Source organism: Geotrypetes seraphini, chromosome 3, assembly GCF_902459505.1.
Source record: "Geotrypetes seraphini chromosome 3, aGeoSer1.1, whole genome shotgun sequence".
NCBI classification, from domain to species: domain Eukaryota; kingdom Metazoa; phylum Chordata; class Amphibia; order Gymnophiona; family Dermophiidae; genus Geotrypetes; species Geotrypetes seraphini.
Window position 1 is genome coordinate 314,662,303 of NC_047086.1, and position 27,037 is coordinate 314,689,339.

Genomic DNA, 27,037 nt, shown 5'->3' on the forward strand with positions numbered 1-27,037 from the left:
ATATTGGACTGGTAATATATGTGCAATTGTCATTATTCTTGAACACCTAAGAGCGGGGCCTAGCACATTAAGCTGCTCATTTGGCACCCCAGATGGGACTGTCGCTTTAGTGTGAGGTGAGATTAGGTTACCCTGCTTAGAGGTCTAGTGCATGTGCAGACCACCTACAGATGGTCTGCGCATGCACTGGGATCACTGTAGAGCGATCCGGGCAGGCAGATGGGGGCGTTCCGCTGATCGCCCCCATCTGCATATTCTACTTTGAAGAATTTGTTGAACCTGCCCGGATCGGGCCCAATCAGGAAGGTCGATTAATCTAGTACAATATTATAAAATATGTCTGATCTGTGCACACTTAGGAACAGGCATTTAGGCCTGGTTTTCCTTGGCATAAATGTGTGCATCTAAATGTTATGCCATGCATGGTTGCTAAGTGTCAGTAGCATAGTATGGGGGGGCAGTCCATGCTGGGTGTAATGTTGGTGGCGGGCACCGACATCCCTCCTCCTCTCTGCCTCCCTACCTTTTCTTATTCCTCTCCTCCATGCGCGTGCCCCCTTCCCTTCTCCCGTACCTCTAGTTGAGGTTGTTGTTTGCAGCAGTCAACAATGTGCTCTTCATGACCCCGTCAGCTCTTCCACTGACCTCACTTCCGGGTGTCACGTATAGGAAGTGATGTCAGGAGAGCTGATGGTGTCTCAAGGAACACATTTCTTGACCACCGTGAGCAACAACTTCAACTAGAGATATGGGGAATGGAAGGGGGGAGCACATGGCAGGCGGGATCGTGGAAGGAGTGGGGGGAACGTGACAGGCAGGATAAAGGAAGGAGTGGGGTGGGTGGAGATGAGGGTGGGGGAAGGGTGACACCACCCCGGGCACCTCTCACCCTTGCTACGCCACTGCTAAGCGTGGTTCTATATATAGCGAGAGCTTTTTACAGTATCACACTAAGCACTGTGCTGATTTGTTGGATCCATATATAGAATTTGCATCCAAGTGTACAACTTACTATGCCTGAGTAAAAGGACCCTTAAGCCTCCATGAAGCATGACCTATCTTTTTTCAGAGGTTCCCCTTGTTAACTTTCACATGCAGTTTATTTGTATCCTTTGAGAAATTGCATGTGAAGAGGCTGTTGACTTGAAGGAAACCTTGAAGCTTAGCATGTCATCCTCTTGGTCTCTAACATTAAACTCAAGGTCTTGTAATAAATGACCAGCAGGGGCAGGCATGTAATACAATTACAAATCTCATTTAATTAACTTCAAAACTTCCTTTGTATATTAAATATAGTTTCATTAGTTTGAGGCAAATGTTATTTATTATATCGGCACGACTAAATAATATTGTATGCAGCTGGATTAGACAAACCACAATTTCTATATTCTTTGAACAAAGAATATATAAGTTTGTCCTCTAGTGGGCAGAGCACTGCAAATGTGTGCACCATGATCTCTTTGGAGAAACCTAAATCGGTGTATATTCCAGGCAAGATTATTTCCTGATTTAAGAGTCCCTGACATCATCTCATCTTCCTACTCCTCTGTCAAATGGCATGCTGTGTTTAGTTTCACTTATTTTTTTAAGCTATCAGGCTCATCTCATGTCTGACAGTAATACCATTAAATTAATTGATTTTGCTCATAGGAATAAAGATTAATTTTATTTGTACAAGTGTAAAAAAAAGATATCAACTCGACTGATAAGCTTGTTCTAAACTATCTGTTTCCCATGCCGTTTCCTAATTTTGTGCCGGCAGCATGGACACTCTCCTTGGTGGAAAGCTTGCAGTACACATGGTCTGGAAACAGAAGTACAATAGGCTCTAGGATCATGCAAAAGAACACCCCAGCAAATTATTTGTACATCATCTAAGAGACATTAAAAGGTTATCACCAGCTATGAAATTTGGAAAAGCAGCACATTTCTGTGTACAATTAAATTGGAGAACTTTTTTTTTTAAAGTAGAACTTGAAGTGTTACATCTACGATAAGTATATGTGTTTAGTTCTTGTGTGTTGAAATAGGTTTTTTGTGTTTTTTTTTAAATTGTGTGCTACGCATTTCTCAGTATTTACTGGACAATGGCATTACTGGTCATATATATTAGAGTTATTACTGGTGTCTGCTTCACATGCAAACATACTTTTAGTAATAATGTGTACAAATATTGCCCAGAGGAAAACATGTACGCAATTTTCTACAATACCTTGAATAAAAGTATATAAATACTTTATACATCTTCAGTTTACAAACGTTTGCCCACTATCTTTTCACATTCCTTAAAATACAAGAAAACTTAACACCAGGAATTTGCAGCAATGATTACTAGGTCATTTCAATACAAAGCAATATTTGATGTAAACGTTTTGTAAAGTGCCTAATACATAATTCCTTTAACATCAGAGCACTGATTAATCTGGATTCATCATACACCTCTATTGCTTTCACCATTTCACCCATTTCTTTTTTAACAGGATATCCACTGTTCATAGTTATGGTGGAAATCACATGGCACTTGCTGATGAGGTAACTTTAATATTAAAATATCCCCAAAGGATATGCAACAGATACATTAGTCTATCCCTTTCATTCAGGGATTTGTTAGCAGACAGATGCTACTATAACTCACCACTGCCTACTGTTTCCTGGATTCAAGACTATATCTGTATTTGTTCCCCATATAGTCAGACTGAGGTGAGCAATACTAGAAGAAACCCTTCACAGACATATTAAAAAAACAACTATCTTAGAGCAATCATAGCATGATTTAAAAGAATATATCTTAACTAACATTTTGTTTTGGCCAATAAACAAACTTGGTGCTGCAGAACATATATGGTATTAGAAGCTGTTAAAGTTGGCTATATACTTTAGTAATCACACTTATATACAAAACTATCACCGTAAGCAATGTGTGATCTTATTCAATCATTTATATTATTCTTTGACATTATCACCCGGCCTTTACTGGGAGTGATGCAGCCAGAAGGGACGGCCTTGATACAGCCCAAGGGACGAAACATGTCGGCAGGACTCCCCAGCTGACAGAGTCACATTTGATTATTGCGACTTAAAAGATAAGTGATTTAGTGAAGAATATAAAAACACTATAAAGAAATAAATGTTATAGATTAAATGAAGATAGGAAAAAGTGGATCAATGATGATTTAAATAGTTTTTCCTTACATAGATATGATTGACGAATATCACGCATTGCTTATTGCGATAGTTTTGAACATATATTAGAAACACAGTGAACGAGCCTGTTTTTTAACAGGCCATCTTGTAGATTAGAAACTCACATGTAATTCTTTGAAAACAGCTTCACAGTGACAACTGTTTTCAAAGGACCCACAATGAAAAATTTCTTTTCAAAGTTGGGCACCTGCATTTCCCTTTTGCTCTCATTTGCTGCTCACTTACAGTTAATGGGGATAGTCATAGGGAAACATGAAATCAGGAGCTTGAGATAGAAAGCCTGGAATAGACATGAGTCGTATTTGCTGCAACAAGCTCTTGATTTTTAAGGTGGAACTATAGTAGCTGTCCATATCATGCATGCATAGACACTGAAGGGTCGGTATACAATGGGGTTTAGGTGGGCAAGAGAGTCTCCCACCCTCTTAAACCTTGCTCAGTGGGCAGTTCTTCGATATTCAGTGACACTTAACCACACTATACCACTGAATATCCTGACTACTGTAGCACTGTGCAGTTACTACCAGGGTGGTCAGTAGCAGAGTTGAGGCTTAGCCATTAGTTATGTGGGAAGCAGTACTAAATATTTGCTGGAATCCACAGACATGGCTTGGCATTGAATATCCAAGTTAGATTTAGCCCCGGCAGTCAGCGGCTTTAAACATACAGCTTTGTATCACACACACCGTTCTGTTTTAGTGGGTCTATTTATTGTGCCACCACAGATTCTGAGGCAGTGGCTTCTGATGTTTTAAAAGCCGTACGAGCATTCAGGCATAACTCAGCTTAGTTCTGCGTTTCACGAGATTTCTGTGTGATGCGTGGGCTTCGAAGCTTCTGTGCTGCATGGCCAAATGACAGGGGATAAACCACAAAGAAAACATGGACTAAGTAAAACCAAAATGATTCATTTTTTCTATGTGTAGAGGTTACTCTTAATGTCAGAGACAATTGCCATATGCAGAAGAGCTGGGTCTCTCTAAAGATTTTTTTTCCAGCATGTATTTATGACAAAGCCCAGTGAGCATGTTGTAATGTGGTGCTGTACAGATTCAGGATTTAATCCTTGTTAATGCCTGTGGAACCAGGAGGTAGTGAGAGGACTGTGCCTTGCTAGTGATTTGAGGCACAAGGAGAGAGAGAGAGAGAGAGAGAAGCCCAGAAATATTATGGAAAGTTTTTACCTTACTTTTTCTTCTCATTTTTCATTTACTCCTATATTAACGCCAGGTGTATAAAATAAATAAGATAAACCTTGGATGTTACTACTGGTGTGTAAGTGCGGTTAACCCTAAAACAAGCAGTTCCTGCAATATAATTAAATATTTAACTATAATTTCAAATGCAAAAAAGCATAAAGCTGTCTCATAAGTTAGAGAATTAAGTAATATACAACTATTTCTTGGCCCAGGTTATTAAAAAAAAATTTTTTTTTTTAAAAAAAGTCCAGATGCAAAGAACCAAAGATAGGTCTCACCAATTTCCAAGGAGGATTTAAACAGCACAACTGTGTTTTCCACTCCTAAAATAAGTGGATTATTGAGAAGTGCTTAAGGAGGGAGCAGCAAAACAGGAATGAAGAAGAAAACAAAGAACCCAATATAGACTGGGGAAGAGCACTATAAAATGACGAATTATAAGATTTTTTTAAAACAGCATTTCAAATGGCTTAGCTGTGCAATCCTGTGAAGTGGTATTCTCAGTAATAACAGTCTTTGCTACATAAAAACAGTTCAGTGCTCAAAATGTTAAAAAGAAACATGTTCATCTTTTAGTCTAAACTGTCTCTGCTACACTTTGCTTAAACAGAAGGGAAACCAAAGGAGCACAGGCCATCCTCAGTTGTTTGTGGTCTGTGCAGTGTTCTTTGAGGAAACCCTCCACTTCAGTTTGCAAGCTGGGGCTTTAGACTACTGTTGCTGGCCTGCGGTCCATCTCTGCTTCCAGCTTCACCATCTGTCGCATCTCTTTTGCCTACAGACCAAAAAAGCACATTAGTTCCTTGTACGTTATGATAACATGGATGCTCAGATTAAAATTCCTCCAATGTACATTTGGTTTTCAGAATAAAATAAAAGCAATAAACCGAATGATAATCTTCAGGTTTCCAGTTCATGCATATTTATTTGTTGATTTATTTAGCTGCATTTGATTTTATGCCTGTTCTTTACAAAGAGGATTACAATACAATACTAAAACAATATTTGTATTAGAAAACACCTGGGAGTCTTTTTACTAAGGCATGCCAACCCTTAGTATGCGCTAAAGGGCCTGATTCTGCAAACAGGCGATCCGATTGTAGGTGGCAGTAGGCGTCCTACCGCTATCAAGTATATTTAATTACCAAACTTCAAACACCCAAGGTACTACTTTTATATTTTTTCATACCCTTGCTGGGGTGATGTGTTCATCATTGGTATTGGTAAATATGCCAAATGCACAAATTTTAATTGATAATTTACTCTTTAATTTCAGGCTCTTTATATTATAAATGTACAGTGCTTATGGTGCTAGCACCAATACCAATACAATGATGAACACATCACCCCAGCAAGGGAATGAAAAAATATAAAAGTAGCGATTAACTTGTTCTATTGATCACTCTCTCCTCAAAAATGGATTTCCTGTCCTATTAACCCTCTTTCTTCCTCCCCTCTTAAAGTCAATCAATTTGTACCTTTGCTTAATCTTTGTAAACCGCATAGAACTTCACGGTATTGCGGTATATAAGCTGTTATTATTATTATTACCTTGGGTGTTTGAGGTTTGGTAATTAAATATACTTGATAGCAGTTTGTTCTCCATTATTGGAAATAGTAGTTTATTGAACAGATTGGTTTTCCTTATTCTGTTGAGTAGGCGTCCTACCGCCATCTGGCAGCCAATTGGGACGCATGTTAAAAAAAAACAACCTCCCTGAAGTAGGATGTCTACACTGTAGGCGTTTGCCACGGGTCTAGGGAGATGTGTAGGGACACTTAAGCTCGCCCAAGGCTGGGCCTGGGTGTGGTTTTGCAGAAGTGGCTTTGGGTGAGTTTAAGCATCCCTATGCATCTTCCTAGAGCTGTGACAGATGCCTGAAATGTAGGCCTGCAAAATGCTGGCCTGCATTTCATCTGTAAAGTAGATGCAGCCAGCTGAGCTGATTGTGTCATGGGAATCCCTGATCAGCCCAGATGATCGGGGGAAAATACTCCTGTTGCGATCAGCTGAGGTGGCTGTGGTAGGGAACACCCGGACACTGATCCCTGCTATCAGGAGGGATGCCCTCTCCCTACCGCCTGATACCCCCCCGACACGGATGCCCCCCCCCCCGGAGATCAGAGGAAGGATGCCCATTCCCTCCTGCCACTGGCCCCCCAACACAGATGCCACCTCCCCAAGATTGGCAGGAGGGATGCCCACTCCCTACTGCCACCAGCTCCCCAAAACCTTGATACCCCACCTTGAACCCCTGAAATCCCAAACCCTAACACAACACTCTGGCACCCCTAACAGCTCACCCTGACACTCCCAACCCCCCCCCCCCAACCCTGTACCATTAGAAGTATGGCTGGCTGGAAGGATGCCTACTCCCTCTGGCTGGCAGGTCCACTTCTTCAAAATGATGGGCCTTCCCGTTCCCCGTGCTCCAGGAAGGGGCCTAAGGCCCAGATTGGCCCAGATCCCTAAGGTCCCTCCCATAGGTACCTGGGCCAATCAAGGCCTTAGGCCTCTTTCCAGGTGCATCCTGGGAGTAGGCTAAGACTCAGCTACCAAAGGCCACTCCCATGGGTTTTAGGTATATATATGTATATATATATATAAATATATATACACACATGAGAGGCCGCTGAAAAGTTCTCAGCCCAACTAACAAAGTTGGGGCAGACTCCAGGGAGGGCTATACACTTAGTTCAGCGATTGTTCACTTTTTTCATTCCATATTTTTCCAATGGGAATTCCTATGAGCATCAGAGCATTTACCTCTCTGGCCTGCGCTAAAAACCTCTAGTGAAGTTTAGAAAAACCCAACGCAAATATGGTTACCATAATATCAAATTCTTGATGGTCACATATTGCTTCATTTGGTCATGTAACAGAGACTGCATTTGCATAAAGGTCTGAAATGGTCGTGATCTCATCTCTACAGAAGGATGCACTAAAGGAATAGCTTGCTTGTTGAGCACTGGTCCTACCTTGTGACTGAGACACTGCATGACACGATTTCAAAAGCTGTTTGTATAAAAATAAAAATGTCAAAATTATGCAACATAATATAAAACAAGCAAAATAATAAAAAAAAAAGTTGAACTGAAAATGGATGTTAGAAAAGACTGAAGAGGTGAGGATGCATGAAAAACCACTCATAATAAGTTAAGTTATTAAAAAAGCATGCTCATGCTGGCAGGTTATATTTGCTGTAAAAATAGATTTCTCTAAAGCTGACTGGGAAGGCATATTTAATACCTGAGAGATTCAGTATTATTCAGCAAAGAAACAATTCACATAATATTGTAGCATTTCTCTTAGAATGAGTTCTGAAGCAGTTACAGTACAAGGTGAAAATAGTTATTTTGGTAACAGCCGCAATAAATCCCTTCGTTCTTAATCAGCCTAAGAGTTATGAATGCCTCACACCTACTAGATTTGGTGTGACTTTTGCTCCGCTATGGGGTTTCATGCAGAAGGTCCTTTACATCAGTGTTTTCCTACCCAGTACTGGAAGTGCTATACACCTGGCTGGATTTGAATACAAGAGTACTCCAAAGTATGCAGACCATTATGTGTTATCCTGAAAAACCAACCGATAGGTTACCTCCAAGACTGGGCTGGGAAACAGCTATAAGCATGTACTTTGGAAAGATAGCCGATGTATCGTAAGTACACTATATACATCATGTGTGGCGCAGTGGTTGGATCTACAGCCTCAACACCCTGGGTTGTGGGTTCAAACCCCGCACTGTTCCTTGTGACCCTGGGCAAGTCACTTAATCCTCCATAGCCCCAGGTACGTTAGATAGATTGTGAGCCCACCGGGACAGAGAGGGAAAATGCTTGAGTACCTGATTGTAAAAACCGCTTAGATAACCTTGATAGGCGGTATATAAAATCCTAATAAAAACTTGAAAACTCTTTTGGTGTGATCAGGAAATACCTATGTGAGAGACAGGAAGATTATGTACATGGCCCTTTTATTTTGCTACTCAACAATCTGAATGAGAAGAGCACTGCCAGTGGTGAAGTAAGGGTAGAATGTGCCTGGGGTAGTGGGGCCCCCCCACACCTTCCTCTCTACAACCCCTGCTCCTTTCACTCCACACTCACACTCTCCCTTCCCCCCCTACCTCTAAATCTTTGCCGGTGCGAGTTGTTTTTCTTCAGCATGCCCCATGCGCCAGCTTTGGATTTCACTCTGATGTCACTTCCTGGCCCATTGACCCGGAAGTGATTCAGAGGGGAGCCAGGCTGGTGTTAGCAACAGGCAGGAGAAGTTGCTTGCACTGGTGTAGATCTACAGAGCTACAGGGTGGGGGGAGGGATGGCGCAAGCATGGTGTGGTGTGGCAGGGCAGAGGTTCCAGTGCCCCCACCGACACAGCGCCCAGGGTGGTCAACCCCCCTCTGCCTCCCCTCTTACTACACCACTGAGCACTGGTATTTTTTTCAATGGTATTCCTTATGCTCAGACAAGATATGTAAACCGCTTTGAGTGTGGTTGTATAAGTACAAAAAGGTGGCATACAAGTTCCAATCTCTTTCCCCTTCCCTTTTGAGAATGTCAAAACAACACAGGAATAATTCCTGGCTAATACTACATCAGGTGTGACTGCATGCTGTTTCTGATTAGTCTTAAAAGAACTGATCTTTGTGAAAGCTACTTTGACATAATGAACAGATGACTAGTGTTTATGCATTTAAGTCATTGGAATATGCAACACTGTTCTACACCCACTATCCAACTGCTCTGTGCTTTTCTCACAGACCCGTAGTACATGTGTTCTTGTTTATTTACGCCATGTCGCTGTATCCCTTTGACAATTTCACAAATGCTACTTTGTTTCCCACATGGCCGAAAATTAGACAGAACTGTAAGCAGATAATTTTGGTATGTGCTAGTTTTCTGTGTTCAGGCTCGGTTGAAGGAATAACTGAAAGCTAATATTATAAAACAAACTAAAATGAAAACCAAAAGGGCAAAATGATAAAAGCACAAAAGTTATGCAACTTATTTTTACTTAACAGCTACAAAAGATCAAAATATTCATTCTGGATGCCATCAAATAAAGATGATTTTTTATTATGTAGTACACAGCTGAGTGGATATAGAAACATATTTGGTAATATCGAGCCTGTGGCCATCATCATTTTTTATAAACATTGACTACCATGAGCTACTCTGTTCCTGGATAGTGATAAAGAAATGCCTGAACATAATGACAGTTGGTGAAAGAGTCTTATAAGAGACAATCCAAAAGCTAGAGTGTGTGGTGCAGTGGTTGTGGGTTCAAATCCCATACTTCTCCTTGTGACCCTGGGCAAGTCACTTAATCCCCCATTGCCCCAGGTACGTTAGATAGAGTGCGAGTCCACTGGGACAGATAGGGAAAAATGCTTGAGTACCTGAATGTAAAGTGGTATATAAATGCTTAAATAAATAATAAACCCCCCACATTACTGAGCAGCTATTCTTTCCTACAAAATGCAAGAGGACTGTTTCTGAAGTTAGGAATAAAAAAAATCTCCACTGGATTCAAGCGAAAAGGAGGTAGCCTCTATTCTGTTCTACACTGGTGGAGGGGAGCACAGAAATATGACCCTATGGTGGCAAGAGAAAGTACTCCCTTATTTCACCCAGCTCACATAGCCTCTATCCCAGTAAACAGCTGGGACTGCCCAGAAAATTCCAGGTGATACCGATCAACTGAAGATAAGTTGAAAGTTTCTTTCTTCTATCACCTTGCATAGACAGCCCTGCTAAGGTTTTTATACTTTGGGAGTGCAATGGAGGTTTTTTGCCAGTGAGGTTATCACCCAACCACCTTGGACCACCATTGTGGTGGTGGGAGGGCTTCAGTCTGAGGCTTTCCCTCCATTTTTTGGAATACATCCTATTTAAACCAAAGCAGCACTATTTACGTTGTATATGACATTTTTTGCATCTTTCTTGTGAAAGTGTGTATTGGAACATTATTGAGTTTTCACATAACCGAGTCTATCTTGCTATAACTGTTTAGTTTTAAACCAGGGATCTGAAAGTCCCTCCTTGAGGGCCGCAATCCAGTCGAGTTTTCAGGATTTCCCCAATGAATATGCATTGAAAGCAGTGCATGCACATAGATCTCATGCATATTCATTGGGGAAATCCTGAAAACCCAACTGGATTGCGGCCCTCACAGAGGGACTTTGAGACCCCTGATCTAAATACAAGCTACAGTGATTGCTGCTATATTGAATATGGGTGAACATTGAGAGAAAGTTTATATATGATCATTTTATTGGGGTGAATGAACTTTTGAGTGGGGTTCTATTTATGGATGAAAAAATGTATATTATGTAATATACATTGAAATAGTTTAATAAATTAATAAATAAATACATTTAAGTGTTATTGAATATTAGTGGCAGAACTTCTCAGTGGGTTTTAACCAGGTACGAGTTTTCCTACCAGTTTAATCCTGCTGAATATCAACCTGATAGAAAATAATGGCAGATAATCACCAAACAAGCCTATCCTGTCTGCCCATTCATGCCAACTACTAAATTCTACAATCCCCCTCCAATGCTTTCGTGGATTCAGATGCAGTCCTCATTTCTACCACCTCTGCTGAGAGACTGTTCCATACATATACCACCGTTTTAAAGAAACATTGATTATGCCTTTCACCTACATCCTATGCTTCTTCATTTCAGAGCTTCCTTTCAATTGAGAGACTTATCTATTATATTTTCTCTCTCCCTCCTTTCGTTAAGTCTGTCTCCATACAAAGCACTAAAAACTGCATGTGCAAATTTGGGCTCATGCCCAACTTGCGTGTGTGATTACATTGAATAATAGAAACATAGAAATAGATGGCAGATAAGGGCCACGTCCCATCTAGTCTGTCCACCCTAATGACCCTCCCCTACCTTTCTCTGTGAATAGATCCCACGTGTCTATCCCATTTGGCCTTAAAATCAGGCATGCTGCTGGCCTCAATAACCTGAAGTGGAAGACTATTCCAGCGATCAACCACCCTTTCAGTGAAAAAGAATTTCCTGGTGTCCCCGTGCAGTTTCCCGCCCCTGATTTTTCACAGATGCCCCCTTGTTGCCGCGGGACCCTTGAAAAAGAAGATATCTTCTTCCACCTCGATGCGGCCCTTGAGATACTTGAATGTCTCGATCATGTCACCCCTCTCTCTGCATTCCTCGAGTGAGTACAGCTGCAACTTATCTAGCCGTTCCTCATACGGGAGATCCTGGAGTCTCGAGACCATCCAGGTGGCCATTCTCTGGACCGACTCCAGTCTCAGCACATCCTTACGGTAATGCGGCCTCCAGAATTGCACACACCATGGATCTATACAATGGCATAATGACTTCAGGCTTACGGCTGACGAAACACCTGCGTATGCAACCTATGATTTGCCTTGCCTTGGACGAAGCTTGCTCCACTTGATTGGCAGTCTTCATGTTCTCACTGACGATCACCCCTAAGTCTCGTTCTGCTTCAGTTCTTGTTAGGATCTCGCCATTAAGGGTGTAAGTCTTGCATGGATTTTGGCTGCCCAGGTGCATGACTTTGTATTTTTTGGCATTGAAGCTGAGTTGCCAGGACCTAGACCAGTGCTCCAGTAGGAGTAGGTCTTGCATCATGTTGTTGGACATTGAATTTATGTCTGTTGTGCTTTTGCCCACTACATTGCTTAGTTTGGTGTCATCGGCGAATAATGTTATTTTACTTCGCAGCCCTTCTGCCAAGTCTCTTATGTGGGATAACAAGCAACGATTAGCACTAATTAGTTTTAATTAAAATTTACACGTCATAAATGTAGGCACAGGATCTTTTTTCTAAATTTTACACACGAGTCAAAAAAATGGGGTGCGGAATTGGGAAGGTCATAGGCAGATCAGAGGCATTCCTTGGATGTACATGCGTAGAGAACAAAGGAGAGCCATGCTTAATTTAGGCAACATTCTTACTCCAATTAATTTCACTACACTCTTTTTTTAACTCTGCAGTCATTCATTTCAGTGTTCCCTGAGGAAGGTGTTTAGGTATGCCGAAACTTGGATCCTTGTTGGGACCGTGCTTTTAAAGAATAAAGAATTTTTGTTTGGTTGAATAGACATCTCCCTTGCCTTTTCTTTTGTACTGTCACTATTACTGTCACTATTACAAGGCGAGGTTTTCCCTGTTTGCTTGTGCATCTAAAATTAGGCATACGTATGTCTTAGACATAAGTGTTATTCTATAAATGTAATGTAATTTATTTCTTATATACCGCTAAATTCCGTTAGGATTCTAAGCAGTTTACAGAAAATAGACAATAGGGTGCATTAAAATTATAAGTAATATAGGTACTTAGAAATTCCCTTACTATCCTGAAGGCTCACAATCTAACTAAAGTACCTGGAAAAATGACAATTAGTAGAGTAATGAAGAAATAAAAATAGAGATAGATGAGAAAAATAAGAAAATAAACATTCTAATAAGACTACAATGATCTAAAGGACTTCGAAAGGTTGAAAAAAGAGTTATAAACTGTTTATAACTTAAAGCGCTGTTTATAGAAAAGTGCTTTTGTTCAGCACCATATATAGGTTTGTCTTTGATTATTTAGGAAGATGTTTTACAGACTTGCAGAACTTGTTATAGCTTATCCTAATATTTCAATTTTAAGGGAATGGAGACATGGCCTAGTGGTTAGAGTTGTTTCCTCAGCACCCAGAGGTCATGAGTTCAATCACCGCCTGCTCCTTGTGACTCTGGAAATGTGAGCACCACAGATATCAGTGCCGAGTTTGGGTCCTTTCTCCTCTGAGCGCAGCAAGCTTAGAAACACTTCCAGGCTTTCGCATAAGCAGCTAGAGTAATTTTCTTTTTACACCTTAGAAGGGTGGAGACCACTTCAGCTGAATAGCCTTTGCGCGTTAACACCACACGCTCAAGAGCCATGTCATAAGACCAATGTGTTTTGGATCCTGCAGGGCAATTGGACCCTACACGAGCAATCATGGATGGCATGAAAGTTTGAGACCTTGATCCCTTTGAAGATGGACCAGATTTGTATACCACAGTTGTCTCGGCCAAACTGCAACATTGTCTATTTGACAATCACTAAGAAAAAATTAGGGAGACTGATACTAATACAGCGGTCAGGCTGATCTACGACCTGAAGAAATATGACCATGTCACATCCTATTACTGTGAATTGTATTGGCTTCCTGTGGAAGCTCGGGTGCTGTTTAAGCTGGGTTGTTTTTGCTACAAAGTACTGTATGGATCAGCTCCTCCTTATCTATTTTCCAAGTATCTGATTAATTAATTCATTTATATTATGCTTATCGTTAATAGTCTTTTATAAACATCTTTGAACTTGTGGTTATGCGATTAACAAGCACAATGTAATCTAATGTAAATGTAATGAAGCTACTAGAATCACCAGCCCTTGGTGTATTGTGATCCTGCACAGAAGTCTGCCTATCACCAGCCATGGAGGGAGGACAAAGAAGTCCTGCCTTTGGCCAAGGTTGCACTAGGGCATCCAGGCCTTTGCTTCCTGGCTTGTATCTTTGACTTAAGAATCAAGTTGATTTCTTGTTGATCGCCAATGCCATCAGATTGAAAGTTGGGCCCTACTCTACTGCCTCACAATGCAGGTGAAGGCTTCTTGAGACAGTGGCCACTCCCCGAGATCCAGGGTCTTCTGGTTGAGGAAATCCACTTGCACATTATCCACTCTTGCCACATGTGCTGCTGAGAGTACCAAGAGATGGGACTCCACCCAACAAAATTGCAACTGGGCTTTCAAGCGTAGAGCAGCACTCTTGGTGCCGTTGTCTGAGAAAACTCATACCGCTCTGTTCTATAGTGCACTCCCGAATGCCAGAAATACCAGGCAGATGGCTCAGTTGATTGACCACTTTATCTGAGAATGGGACCAGTGCCCTTGTACCAGACATCTTTCGCAATGTGAACCCAAGTTGTAAAGACTGGAATCCTATGTCAGGATCACCCATGTGGAGATGTGAACGGGAACTCCTCTGGTTAGAAACTGAGGCTCCAACCACCAGGCAAGACTGCAATGTCCTTCCACTGTCCAAGACTCTGTGGTCCTCTGCTACACAGTGCTCACTTATGAGCAGCACAAAAGCACAGACCGCCTATTTTCCCTCTCATTAAGACATTGCAAAAGTGCTAATGGACAACTGGGAGTTCCCGGAGGAGCCCCTTTGGGGACCCAAAGCCTGGCAAAACTCTATCCAATGGAAGACTTCCAGGCGATATCACCAGTTCTTGGGAGGACCTTTGGGCCAGAGATCATTTCAAAGCTCCAAGCAAAGATTCGGAGGGACCATGTGCTCCCAATCTTCAGGATCCCGCTCTGCAACAGCTCCCAAGAACAGTTATGATGCCAAGCCATTAATTGAGTCTCTGTGTATCAGAGGAAGGTTATCAGGCTATTGGGAGGCATAGGTGGAGATCACTTCAGATCACTGTGTGCTGTACATTTTGCAGGAGGGGGTACAAGTGTGAGTTCTTTCACCCTCTCCTGGATATTTTTTCTGGAATCTCTGGCTGAGAAACCGGTAAAAGCAGTCAAATTCTGAGCAACAGTGCAAAGGCTGCTGGATCTGGAAGCAATAGAGCTCATACCAGAGGAAAACTCAGGCTCCGGCAGATACTCGATTTACTTCATAGTGCTCAGAAGTCTGGAGGCCGATTCTGGACCACAAGGTGGTAAATGCTGCCCTCAAGATACCCCGTTCCCAGATGGAGATGGTGAGGTCAGTAATTGCTTTGGTGGTACCTGGGAAATTTCTTGCCTCACTGGCTTTAACGGAGGCCTAGCTGCCCATTCCAATTTTTTCAGAGCACAGGCAGTTCTTGCATTTCCATATGCTGAAACAGCATGTTCAGTTTGTGGTCTTACCCTTCAGGCTGGCCACGGAGTCATGGCCCTTCAACAAGGTGATGGTAGTAGTTGCAGCACACCTGCGCAGAATGGGTATACAAGTACAGTGGTACCTTGGTTTATGAGCATAATTCATTCCAGAAGCATGCTCATAATCCAAAGTACTCGTATATCATAGCAACTTTCCCCACAGGCCATAATGGCAACGCTGACAATTCGTTCCATAACCCAAAAGGTGCCAAGGAACTGGGAGGAAGTGGAGAGGGGTGGGCCAGGGATGTGTACCTGATGGGTGTCGGGCGCCAGGTGCTGCAGTTTGTAGGTGGCCAGTTGCACGCAACTATTGGGGGTCCTTGTACAGCTGCAGGCAGCGCCGCCTCAAGGAGACGCCGCCTCCGTCTGCCAGCCAGCCCTTCGCACAACTCTGGAGAATCCCTGAGCTCAAGCAGCCAAGCACCTTCCCACATGCGCATCATGTATAAACACACACAACATTGATGATCATACGCAACATGCAGGTGGGACGGCACTCGGCTGCGTGGGCTCAGAGGCTCTCCAAAATGGTATGGAAGGCATCCGGCATGGAAGGCTGGCCAGTGGACGGAAGAGGCATCCCCCTGAAGCGGCACTGCCTGCAGCTGTAAGTGCTCATTTATTGGGGCAGCGCTCAGTTTGTGAGACAAAAGTTTGCTTAGTGTTTTGCTCATCTTGCAAAACACTCAAAAACTGCGTTACTCTCAAACCAAGGTTTGACTGTACATCCATAGAAACATAGAAGATGACGGCAGAAAAGGGCTATAGCCCATCAAGTCTGCCCACTCTGCTTACCCACCCCCTGTCTAAGCCCTAATGACCCAGTTTCCTTATCTTGACCCTCGCAGGGATCCCACATAGGTATCCCATTTATTCTTAAAGTCTGGCACGCTGCTTGCCTCGACCACCAGCACTGGAAGCTTGTTCCAATGATCAACCACTCTCTCTATGAAGAAATACTTTCTGGTGTCGCCATGAAATTTTCCGCCCCTGAGTTTGAGCGGGTGCCCTCTTGTGGCTGAGGGTCCCTTGAGAAAGAAAATATCATCTTCCACTTCGACACATCCCGTGAGGTACTTAAATGTTTTGATCATGTCTCCCCTCTCCCTACGTTCCTCGAGAGTAGAGCTGCAATTTGTTCAGTCTCTCTTCATATGAGAGACCCTTGAGCCCCGAGATCATCCTGGTGGCCGTCCGCTGAACCGATTCAATTCTGCGCACATCTTTACTGTAATGTGGCCTCCAGAATTGCACACAGTACTCCAGATGAGGTCTCACCATGATAAGAGCCCAATTCAAATCCGAAGGCAGACTGGCTGTTCAAAGAGTGATTCAGCTGTTGCAGAAGCTGGGTGGTAAACTTTCAGAAAAGCCACCTAGAACCAATTCAGATCTTGGAATATCTGGGAGTCCGGTTTGACACAAGGGAGAACAAGGTCTTCCTTCCAGAGGCCCGCAGAGAGAAGCTTCTGTGTCAGATATGGAAATTTCAGAGCAAGACAACTCCAATATATATACAGTCAAATCTCTCTCTTTCATATTATTTAAGAACATAAGAACATAAGCAGTGCCTCTGCTGGGTCAGACCAGAGGTCCATCATGCCCAGCAGTCCGCTCACGTGGCCTGTATATAACCCTCTATCTATACCTGTATATAACCCTCTATCTATACCCTTCTATCCCCTTTTCCTTCAGAAAGTTATCCAATTCCTTCTTGAACTCCAAAACCCTACCCTGTCCTATCACACCCTCTGGAAGCGCATTCCAGGTTTCCACCTCCCGTGGAGTGAAGAAGAACTTCCTAGCATTGGTTATGAATCTGTCCCCTTTTAATTTTTCCGAATGCCCTCTCGTTCTTGTAGTTTTCGAAATTTGGAGAATCTGTCCCTCTCCATTTTCTCTATGTCCTTCATGATCTTATAAGTTTCAATCATATCACCTCTTTTCTTTCAGCTTTCTTTTGTCCTGTTCTTTGTTGCTCGAAGACAGAAGACAACTGAAGGATTACAGTTGCATGTAATATCTGCAGTAGCTTGATGTGCATCGCATTCTAATAAGCTGAGCTCCTGAAAGATACAGACACATACCGTATTTTCACGTAGATAACGCGCACCCGTGTAAAACGCGAACACGGGTATAGCGCGCGGGAAACCGACATATATGTAAAAAAAATGTTATATACCACGCACACCCGTATACCGCGCATGCTGCCCCGACTCTCCCGTCGCCGCCCAACTCTCCTTTCGCCCGTCCCGACTCTACTCTGGCCACCCCGACTCTCTTTTCCCCCGCCCCGACTCTCCTCTCCCCCTTGAAGTCCTGTCCCCACCCTGAAAGCCTGATGCCCCCCCCGACGTCCAATTCACGTCCGATTCATCAGAGAAAGGGCGGGACTGCCGAAAGACGAAGCAGCGCAGACGCAGGGCTCACAGAAGGGCCGGGACCGCCAAGAAGAAGCAGCAGGACACCGGTAGGAGCTTCTACATGATGAGGGGGGGGGGTTGGGAGGCTGTGAGGGTGCGAGCGGTCCTTCAGGGTGAGGGTGCGAGCGGTCCTGCGGGAGGGTGAATCAGACGTCGGGGGGGGGGGAAATATGTAAAAAAAAATTTGTAAAACGCGCTCACGCGTATAACGTGCAAGGTTATGCACGGTTTGTAAAAACCGTGTATAACGCGCGCGTTATATGCGTGAAAATACGGTAATTCATTGCACTACAACTGTACTATCATCTATTGGGAGTTTATATTTAAGAGCAAATCATATGGTCAGTATTGGATGCTGACCACATCAGTGCTTTTTTTTTTCTGTGTAAGCTGAATTATGGACAACATTTATCTGTTTTACCTGAGAAAGCAGCCAGGAGCATTCTGGGAATGGAGCCAAAATTTATTCAAAGAGCAATAATATTTAACTGCTGTCGACATAAAGTTATCTGTATAAGTGGCTCATGTAAGCAGCTGTTCTCGTTATAGGGATAATTTATCCATATGTTTAGGTTGCATACTTAGCAATCTAACTTATACTGGCAAACTGAAAACACACATTAAAATTTCTATATAGATTATTATGCGATGGCCATTCTGCTGATTCTTGTCTGATCTACAGGTTGCTTTCCAATAAGCTCAAGGGTAAATATGTAGACTCATATCATCACAAATAATCTGGCAAATAATGGCATTATACCAGAAAAATGTTCAGTTTTACAACAAGGAATAACTTTAAAGTATGTCCTGTTTATGAGTCATACTGTACCTGCTCATTTTGCTTTTCTAAGATTTCCAGATGTTCGAGTTGTGCCTTTTTCAGCTGATCCATTTCTTTTGACTGCTTCATTGCCAGCTAACAGCAAAAGAACACAGAAAGAGCAAAGATGGATTATGCAACATGACATTAGATCATGAGCTGGGCTCCATTAAGCACTGTGGTATTCCAGACAATGCAGAAAATGGGGCCAGTATTCAAAGGGGCCTTCCTGCCTGGTTAAACCTCATTAAGCTGTCCCGTGGCTGATATTCAGTGGCTCTAACCAGCTATTTTCTAGCCAGCTAGGTTATGCTGGCCTAAAGATGGAGTTCAGATGGAGCCACTACTTAGCTGGTTAGCAGCTGGTTGGGATATTTAGTCCCAACTTTAACTTGTCCTAACTTTATCCACCATGATAACTAGGTACCGATCTGAATATCAGCCAGTAAACAACTTCCAGGTTGCTACACAAGCCCGCACATTCAATGCTGGAAGCCAGACATGCCCTGGCATTAATATCCAAGGTTAATTCAGCCACATCTGTGAACAGATAACAAGCCACTCACCACTATGGACTAAATATCCGACCCCAAATGCTTTAAACACCCCATCTACTGTTGACCTATTACATAATGATTAAAGTAAAGATGGGCGATGGAGAGAAACACACCAATGTGGCTCAGGGAATGCAGATTCCTTTCTTTCCCATGTCCGTGAAGTACAAGAGAACAGACAGAAACCACACGTGAACATTAGGAAAAGTCAGCGGTGATAGCAATTAAAGATCAATATTGCAGAAGTTCCAGTACAAGTGCCTGTAATATTTATGTGCAAACCAGATTAGCTCTGTCCCAGAAGGATCAATCATAATTTAATCTTTATCAGCAATACTATCCTTTAACCTGTTTATTGGCTCTGGCTGTTTCCTCTTCACTGCCAGTTGCAGTGACAGTTTTGAGCAAGATATCAAAATGGGAAACCTCGCTGAACTAAAGGCCACCAGTAACTGGTCCACCTAGCATAACAGTTACGTGATTTAAGTAGTTGGTTTTCAGAGACTGGTGTCGTTTATGAATGCAGAGCAAATATTGCATTTATGCCCATATACACTAGCTGACCCGAATCAAAAAATGGCTCACCTTGTGGTTTTCTGCACAATCGCTCATTCTCTGTTCTGGCCATGCAAATAAGCTCATTAATATTGAAATGCCATGTAAACTAGCAGAGCGACTGATATTCTAACATGGCTTCCCAATGCACAAAACAAAAGTGATCGCTTAAATGTCCTGATAGTTCAGCCCTGAAATTAATATATTTATAACATACCATACTTAATGGGCACAGATGCCGTACACTGTGTTACATATGCACAATATCTGCCCCATTAAAAAAACAACACAAAAAAACAAAAAAGTCAAGCCACCTCCCCATGACGAGCCACTGCACCCTCCTGATCACAACTGCAGGTCTCCGAACCCCCAGATGTGACAGCAATGCACCCAGAGAGACAGGAGGGATGTCTACTCTCTCTTGCCACCATGAAAAACTCCGTTCTAGCTAAAATTGGCAGGAGGGATACCCACTCCCTTCTGCCACCGGATGCCCCCCACACCCCCTGAACTTCCCCGTACCTTGTAACTTGATGACAGCAGGAGGGATGCCCAGTCTCTCCAGCTCTGCAGGCCAGTGGTGGGCTTTCCACTTCCCAGAGCCAATCAGGGCCTTAAGCTCCTCCCTCTGTATCCCGGGATACAGGTCCCAATTGGCCCAGGCCCTTAAGCATCTGAGCCAATCGGGGCCTTAGGTCCCTCCTCATGCATCCCAGGATGCACCAAGAAGGGGAAGGCCCACCATTTTGCAGTGGCAGACTGCAAAACAGGAGGGACTGGGCATCCCTCCTGCTGTCATCAAATTACAAGGTATGGGGGAGGTTTAGGGAGCATCCAGTGGCAGCAGGGAGTGGGTATTCCTCTTGCCAATTTTTTTTTTAATGAAGGGTAGCGGGGGAGGGGTTGTGGGGGGCCTGGTTGGGAGGTTTAAATTCAGCAGGGAGAGGTCACCTTGGCAGGAGGGTGTAGGCATCTCTCCTGCCAATCTTCAGTTGGGGGGGGGGGGGTCAGTTTGAAGGGGTGTCGGGTGTTCGGGAGGGCCGGTGGCAGGAGAGAGTGGGCATCCCTCCTGCCGATCTTCAATTGGGAAGGAAAGGGTCAGCTCAGGGTGTCAGGGGTTCGGGAGGGTGCATCCCTCCTGCCAATCGTGGTGTTGGCTGTGTCAGCAAGAGGGAGGGACCGTCATCGGGTGGGGGGGGGCTTTTTTCTTTGTTTATAGGGGCAGATGTTATGTGTGTGTGTAACACATGCACATCTGTGCCATTAAAAAACCAGAAAGAAAAAAGCCCCAACAGCTGAGTGACAGGAGGCTGCTTTGGGGCTTCCCCTGCCACTTAATTGTTTGGGCTTCCAGTGAGCCTCCGTGCAAATCATTTGAATAGAAACTTGTTAGAATATCAGTCACTGTTCCGGAGTTGGCCATAAAATCGGCCTACAGGACACACATGGTCTTAATGACTGTGTTATGTGCATCTAGCCCTTAGTATTTTTCAAAAAGTTGTTGGATCAGAGACAGATGATGCACCGTATATACTCAAATATAAAAAGAGGTATTCTTTCCCCCCAAAAAGGGGTGGGGTGAGGGTGGGTGCGAGGAAAGGTTGACTCAAATATAAACTGAAGTTAGAAATTTGGGTTGTCATGGTGAGCCAATCTTTAAAGACTGTTCACCCTCCCTCCCCATCAATTATCTCGTAAGTCACTAAACATAATAAAAAGATATGTGATGCATATATCCCAAAGCTAACATATTCTAGGCCCCCTACCTGGAAAATGCAACTACAAGCAAACTTAAATAAATATGGACAAAAATTAAACCATATGCTGTATGCAGTGCAACACAAGAGAAAGAGACATAGAAACAGCACTCTACACATTGGGGGAAAAAAAAGAAAGCAATATAAATTTACTGCAAAACTGCATTTTCTGTTAATGAAATTAAAAATAAAATCTTTTTTTTTCTGGTCATTTTATTCATGTTTATCTCAGTTTCCAGTTTCTGCTTTTTTCTGTCTTTTCTTAATTTTCTTTCCAGGTTCTTCAATCTATCTGCCACTTCTCTCCTTTCTGTTTTCTTCATTTCTTCTCCTATAACCACTTGTGACAAACTTCACATTCTTACGGAATTGATTTTCACAACTGGTTTATTTTTATCAGGATATGTATGGACTCCTGATGCAGGCGTTTTAGCCGAAACACATTGCATGTCGAGTCCGATGATGTCACATGTTTTTATGACTGATTGATTTTTTGATTTATATTGCACTTTTGGTTGCCATTAAAGTTTGAAGAACTGGCTTTATCTGCTCTTGCTTTTGCCTTTCATTAATCTAGTATTCTCCAGTTTTATTTTTTTGCCAACTTTTCCCTCTCTCCCCCTTCCATCATCTTCTCTTTCTCTTCTCCATCTCTATTTTCACTCTTCTAACCAGTATTTCCTCTCTTGTCCCTCCATTCAGCATATCCTCTCCTCTTTCCTCCAGCACCTCAACTCTCTCTCTCTCCACATCCATATAAGATCTCTCCCCATCATCTTTTACCCTTTGCCCTGCCTTTGGTTCTGGTCCCGCTAAACTGGATGGTAATAATGAAGATAGGAGCTATGGGACCTTCCCTCTTGCCTATATCATTATAGGCTCTGCCAGTGTCGATCCCTCCCCCGAGATCAAGACTGGCAGAGCCTAAAGCAATATAGGCAAGAAGGAAAGCCCTATGATTTCTATCTTCATTATTGCCAGCCTGTTTAGTGAGACTGGGACCAAAGGCAGGGCTGATTGCAATCAGTATGCACCACTGTCTTCTCACTGCCAACTACTCCCAGTGGCTGGCAAACAGCATGGGCAACCACCACGGCTGCAGCCAGGAGGAATCAGCTGCCTGCCTCACATGTTGGGCCTGCCCCTAACCCGCGACTCCAGCCCCCATAGCCAGACCCCCAGGTAGGTTTAAATTTTAATATATTTTAAAATCTGGTTACACAAGTAATCAAGCATAGACTCAAATATAAATCGCGACCCTCATTTTTGGGCCATTTTTTTTGGCCCCAGAATCTCGGTTTATATTTGAGTATATATGGTAATCAGGTGCTGATGCTGTTGCTAAGCCTTTGAGGTGCGTTTATAGTGTGGTTTCACAATGCATCAACAGATGTTGAAGCCGCATTTTAAAATTGCTGAATGTCTCTTTTCTAATATAAAAACCAAAATTTCACTATCATTTTTGCGCTTTTCCTCCATTCTAGTTAATTCAGTATTTTCATATAACATTGGGGAGCTATTATTATAGTATATTTGCTTCCCCACCCCCGTGGAATTACTTTGGGTGGTTATAGAATACTAGTGTTTATGTGGCTAACTGTTTACAGATAGGTGTGAGATGAAGTAGCAAGAAGAGGCACTGGAGACGTCACAACCAGAGTGGGAGCTAAAGTCTTTTTATGGAAATACAATGATAGAACATCAACGTAATCCTAACTAGGACCCAGTTTAGACAACAGCGTCGCCTTCCTCAGGGGATAATATTTATCTACAAAGATACATAATCAAAAATATACATATAAAACAAATGAGTAAAAACCGTAATATACTATGAGCTCCTTTTACAAAGGCGCACTAGGGCCTTAACGCACGGAATAGTGTGCGCTAAAATGCCGCGTGCGCTAGCTGCTACCGCCTCCTTTTGAGCAGACGGTAGATTTTTGGCTAGCGCGCGCTAATCCGGTGCGTGCGGTAAAACCCGTAGCGCACCTTCGTAAAAGGAGCCCTATATAAATGAGCATATAAAATGGTGCAGTATAAATGTATTTCAATCAATATAAACTAGCCAAATTCATTATGCATGGAGGAGTGTGTGGTGCAGTGGTTGAAGCTACAGCCTCCGCACCCTGGGGTTGTGGGTTCAAATCCCGCGCTGCTCCTTGTGACCCTAGGCAAGTCACTTAATTCTCCATAGCCCCAGGTATGTTAGATAGATTGTGAGCCCACCGGGACAGATAGGGAAAATGCTTGAGTACCTGATTGTAAAACCGCTTAGAAAACCTTGATAGGCGGTATATAAAATCCTAATAAACTTAAACTTAAACTTAAACTTAACTTATGAGACAGTATAAAGAATTTTCAACATGTATAATTATGATGGCATTAATAGTTTTATATTTATTGTTATATGGTCATTTTTGCACCTAGATAGATTTTCATGTGAAACATTGATAAATTGTTTTTAATTCTATGTTTCAAATATTTATATATAATCCATAGTATATTGGTTCTTTTATTTAAAAAAAGTATGTTAGGAATTTTTAATAATCAGCATTTTTTAAGTTTTAAATTTTATAGTCATATTATTAATCTGTTTTTTGCACATTATCTGTCTCTTGACTGCTTGAAGCTATTTTTGTTATCAAGAGTTTAGCTATCATTAATGAAATGTTTTTTCACTTATTCTTAAATTGTCAATTACAGTAATGTCTTTTAAGATATCACTTATCAGTTTTTGAATATTGCTTAATTCATTGGTACATTTGCATATAATATTTAATTTTTATTACTCTAATATTTAAAAGTTCAATTACAACCTGATTTCACAATGCTTTACATGACATAGCAAAATCAATTTCCTATATGTTTGATTATGATGACATCATCAGTTGTTAGTCTCTCTGTTAAAAAATTCTATCTCCCTGTCCATGCAGACAACCTTAAGTTCTAATAAACTTTCATATGAAATATTAACATATAGAGTCGTCTGATCTAAATGCCTTTTGATCAAGTAATCACTTTTCTAATCCATTGACGTTTTTAATTTACAGAATATAATTCTCATAAATTGATTCCCTCTTTTTTAGACATTTTTAGGTACACATCTGTGGATCTTCAGAACAAGATTTTGCCAACTTTAATTTGGCTAGTTTATATTGATCGAAATACATTTATACTATACCATTTTATATGCTCATTTATATAGTATATTATGGTTTTTACTCATTTGTTTTATATGTATATTTTTGGTTATGTATCTTTTTAGATAAATATTATCCTCTGAGGAAGTCGACACTGTCATCGAAACTGGGTCCTAGTTGGGATTTCGTTGATGTTCTATCATTGTATTTCAATAAAAAGACTTTAGCTCCCACGCTGGTTGTGACGTCTCCAGTGCCTCTTGCTACGTCTTCTCACAGCATTTCGAGGCTTTGCTCCTTCTTTTTTTGGTCCTACAGATAGATGTGACAACTTGCACCAGCCACTGAACTAACATAAGTGTATGCACCTAAAGTTGGTGAATAATGCACAACTGTCATTGAGTTCATGCTTAGCATGCATCATTCCAGTGCCTAAATTTCAGTGACCTTTTGAGAATTTATCCCATAATGCTTGCCACTATCCATACAAATGGTTTTGAATACTGAGTTCTGCAGGCATGAGAGAGATAATGTTTGATCTGTTCTATTTAAATATATAAAAATTTGAAGCCACAATTCCATCTTGAAGAACTCTGCTAAAAAGAATATGGTTGCTTAAATTGTTTTGCCCTTCCGCTTTCTAACTGTCCCCCCCCCCCCTTTTCCTGGAGAACCTGAGCTGAAGAGAGAGAAGGTTAAACCAGCGGAGGGAGGAAAACATAAGGGGAAATTCAGCTGTAAAGGGCACAAAAGAAAGAGGAGGTTAAAGCTCAGTGAATATTCATCTATCTTGTCACAATGGATTTTTTTTTTTCATTTATTGCCATAAAGATAATTAATACTTACCCTCTTTCTTTCTTCTAGAAACTTTTTTGTATTGCTGCTATTTAGCTCCCTGACTCGTCTAGAAATAAAAATAAGACATGTTTTCTTGTAAATGAATGTTTTTAACCTCTTGGTGCTAGCCAGTTCTGCAGTATATTACTAGACTTAATACATTATTCTGTTAGGAAAAGCCTAACTCCGTGCACCAAAACTGAATCTGGGGAATATTATAACATAACGTAACATAAATTTTTATTTATATATCACAAAAGCCTTCTTGTTCTATGCAGTTTATAAAAGAGGTGGACTGACCATTGTCAGTGAGCTACAATAGAACTTAAGGGCTCCTTTTTCGAAGCCGCGTTAGCAGTTTTATCACGCGTGACTTTTAATCACGCGCTAACTCCCTCGCTAGCCAGAAAACTACCGCCTGCTCAAGAGGAGGCGGTAGCGGCTAGCAGTTTAGCATGCGCTATTACGCGTGTTAAACCGCTAACAAGCCTTCGTAAAAGGAGCCTTAAATATCAATCGAGTAACATGTGTGCACTTCTGAGGAAAGTTTACAAAAATTTAGGCCCCCATTTATGAAGCTGCATAGGGGTTGGTTTTTGTTTTTTTTTAAAATGCAGGTCACTGCAGTACAAGCTCCGATTCATAGAATACCTATGCGCGTTGGAGCTTTTAATGCAACGGACCGCGATAAAAAAACCCTAACACAGCTTCAAAAAAAGGGGCCTTAGAGAAAAGGTGAGCTTTTAGAAGTTTTCTAAAGTGAATGTATGAGGCAGATATTCTAACCATTTGGCCCAGTTCAGGATCCTTGGAAGCGACTTGGTATGATATGGCTGTTAATGAACCTTTTCTGAGAACAATCTTTGACAGATGGGAAGGTAAAGAATGGTAATTTTTCTAACTATTTAAAAGTTCTTTTATAAAGGCACATAGGCACTGATGTTGCCATTAGAAAACATAAAGGGAGATAGACACCTCTGATATGAAGGTTCCATATTTAATAAATGCTATTTTTTAAATAAAATATAAAGAAGAAATTATTCAGTGATTGAATTATGAGTTTGGCCTACTTGCTGATGTGAGAGGCTGTTTGTTGATATATTTGCTTTTCACCCATTTTGGTATTGTTCTGGACGCAGTCTTTGACACCAGTAGGCAATGAAACCTTAGGTGCACTCCATTTATGCCAGAGTTTTCTTGGTCTAAATGAGTGTGCCCAAGTTAGGTGCCAGTAATAATAATTTTATTATGTATACCGCCATACCCAGAAAGTTCTAGGCGGTTCACAACAATTAAATTGAGATACAAACAATGGAAATCATTAAAAATCAACAAGTTATATGCATATAATATAAGAAAAATACATACATGCCATAAAAGGAGGGTACAACAATCTTAAAAGAATAAAAGATTATAATAAAATATTAAGAACTCGGCCTGTTAAATAATTGAGTTTTAATCTGCTTTCTTAAAGTCAAGGTAGGAAGAGGCATCAAGCTCAATTTGGGCAAGCCATGAGTTTAGTTTAGCTGCCTGGAAAGAAAAGGTTCTTTCAAAGAACCTTTTGTAATGGCATCATTTTAATGAGGGAAAAGCAAACAGATGTATTCTGCG

General features: G+C 41.8%; 1 protein-coding gene across 5 annotated transcripts in view; it reads right to left on the reverse strand.

Annotated features, from left to right (window-relative positions):
- Positions 1-1,239: 1,239 nt before the first annotated feature.
- The window catches only part of PLCB4 (phospholipase C beta 4), a 714,891-nt gene continuing 689,093 nt past the window's right edge, over positions 1,240-27,037 (reverse strand). For all 5 annotated transcript variants that reach the window (XM_033937395.1, XM_033937391.1, XM_033937393.1 and 2 more), the window contains 4 exons: positions 25,433-25,490; positions 18,590-18,676; positions 7,383-7,419; positions 1,240-5,178 (listed from right to left, as the gene is read on the reverse strand). In XM_033937395.1, coding sequence (XP_033793286.1) covers positions 5,090-5,178; positions 7,383-7,419; positions 18,590-18,676; positions 25,433-25,490 — 271 coding nt within the window. In that variant the 3' untranslated portion in view covers positions 1,240-5,089. The remainder of the gene's footprint in view (positions 5,179-7,382; positions 7,420-18,589; positions 18,677-25,432; positions 25,491-27,037) is intronic.